We start from the raw sequence: 2,397 nt of genomic DNA on the forward strand, positions 1-2,397 counted from the left end.
GGAGGCTGAGGCAGGATCACTTGAATCCAGGAGTTTGAAGTTGCTGTGAGCTAGGCTGACTCTAGCCCGGGCAACAAAGTGAGACTCTGTCTCAAAAAAAGATTCAGTTTTAATCCCATATCTTTGTTGTATTTTTTCTGGATCATCCAATTAGAAGTTAATCTCTTTCCTATTAAAAAATAATAGTCCATATTATCTGTACTATTTATTTGTTACTTTATTGCTTTGTGCTGCTATTTTTTTAAGTTTCTTATGAAGAAAGATTTTGTCTTACATGATTATATGTTCTCTTGAGCATCGTTACCTTGTACGTAATGACTCCTCAATATTTATTTCATTTATTGTACTCAAAATATTGACTTAAATCACAATTAGAATAAAATTTTATTTTCTGTTTTTCAGTTAACCTTTGCTCTAATCCTGAGGATAAGCTTCAAATTTATAGGGACAATTTTGAGAAGGCATACTTGGATTCAACAGAGAGATTTTATAGGACACAAGCACCCTCGTATTTACAACAAAATGGTGTACAGAATTATATGAAATATGTAAGTCAGAACTTAGTATATGTGATAATTTGACCTATTCTCTTGCTATTCTTAAAACGATTGCTATTTTGCTTCTGGACAGGCAGATGCTAAATTAAAAGAAGAAGAAAAACGAGCACTACGTTATTTAGAAACAAGACGAGAATGTAACTCTGTTGAAGCAGTAAGTAATTTTGTAATTGTACATTTTATGGGATTATTTGAAGTACAGTAGTACAGGAATGGCAAATACATGACACAGATAACATTATCCTTTCTCATGTCTCTGACCAACATTACTAATTGATTATAGTACTCTTTCCCAATGAGTCAAAGTACAGCTTCAGGATGTACCTTATTCATTACACAATGTTCTTCAGAGCTGATGTGCAAGATGAAATCTATTTGCCATCCCTGTTCTAGACTTTACTATATTTAATATACTTAATTTTTAATCAGTTGTCTCCTTTATTGTGTTTTATGCATATCTAAAGTTAACTATTTTACTGATTTTCATGTTGCAAGTAAAATGTGCTCTTTAAAGGTATAGTTGATTCTCATTTATCGTAGCAGTTACGTTCTATAAAGTGGTTCTGAACACTGAGTTAGTGCATACTGAACCATTGCTCCTAGGGGATATTTCCTCTTATCCTAGGAAGATGTTTCAAGCTTCATCTTTTCATGAGATAAAATATTATTTAATAAGAGATCATCAGCTTTTTATATTGTTTTATTTATTTTATATGGTATAATAAGATCATCATTTAAACAAAAACTAATCAAAGACAGTAGCCATGCTAGGTATTTTCTTTTACATGGAGAGTTGACCTTAGTGTGCTTTAGTAAGGAAAGTAAGAATCAAGTTTGGACAGAGTCTTGGAATCTGCTCAAATATAACAATAGTATTTCCTCCACTTCCTTTCAGTCTTTGGAGCCTAGGAGCTAGATTTAGATTTACATTCAAAGGGTAACATTCCAGCTTGCCTATAACCTAACATTTTTCAACTATGGTTGGGATTTTTTTACTTTTGACCTTTTTTTAGCTTCTTCCATCTTGAATGGTAGTCATGTTTATTTTATTCTTATCCAGAAATCATACTGAGCTAGATCTTTTCCCCCCCTTTTTTTTTTTGTTTTTTTGCTCGTGATTTGCAATATATATCCTCTTTCAATGGTTAAAATAATTTTGATATTGGCAAAAGAGAGGGGCTAATTTAGTGGCTGTCTGTAGAAGTTCATTATAGAATTTAAAACCAGGCTTGGAGCTAGGCTCATGCCTATAATCCTAGCACTCTAAGAGGCCAAGACAGGAGGATCGCTTGAGGTCAGGAGTTAGAGACCAACCTAAGCAAGAGCAAGACCCCATCTCTACTAAAAATAGAAAAAATTAGCTGGGCATGTGCTATGCACCTGTAGTCCCAGCTGTTTGGGAGGCTGAGACAGGGGGACCGTTTGAGCCCAGGAGTTTGAAGTTGCAGTGAGCTATGATGACACTACTGCACTCTAGCCAAGCAACAGAGTGATACTCTGTCTCAAAAATAAATAAATTAATAAATAAAACCAGACTTGGGCCTCACTCCAAAGGCAGGGAAGGCCATTGAGTTTTTTTAATACAAGTTTGCTATGGTCAAAAACATTGCTCAGAAAGATTAATCTTGTGATAGTAAAAATCAATTGGAATAGGGAAGAGCTGGGAATAAGAAGTAGAAAGTGTACGTGATAATTCAAGTGGGGTATTAAGAGAACCAAATAGAGTTATAGCAGTGGGAATGGAAAAGACAAGGGTAGAGGAAAAAAACTTGTAGAGGTGAAGCATTTTATCCTAGGAATGGGCTAGATATTGCAGAGGATCCAGCCAATAATTTTTCGG

General features: G+C 34.5%; 1 protein-coding gene across 1 annotated transcript in view; it reads left to right on the forward strand.

The window, feature by feature from the left end:
- The window catches only part of CUL5 (cullin 5), a 159,083-nt gene that overhangs the window by 75,935 nt on the left and 80,751 nt on the right, over positions 1-2,397 (forward strand). The window contains exons 5-6 of the mRNA XM_012659126.1: positions 403-548; positions 631-711. Coding sequence (XP_012514580.1) covers positions 403-548; positions 631-711 — 227 coding nt within the window. The remainder of the gene's footprint in view (positions 1-402; positions 549-630; positions 712-2,397) is intronic.

Source organism: Propithecus coquereli, unplaced genomic scaffold (assembly GCF_000956105.1).
Source record: "Propithecus coquereli isolate 6110/MARCELLA unplaced genomic scaffold, Pcoq_1.0 Scaffold6, whole genome shotgun sequence".
NCBI classification, from domain to species: Eukaryota; Metazoa; Chordata; class Mammalia; order Primates; family Indriidae; genus Propithecus; species Propithecus coquereli.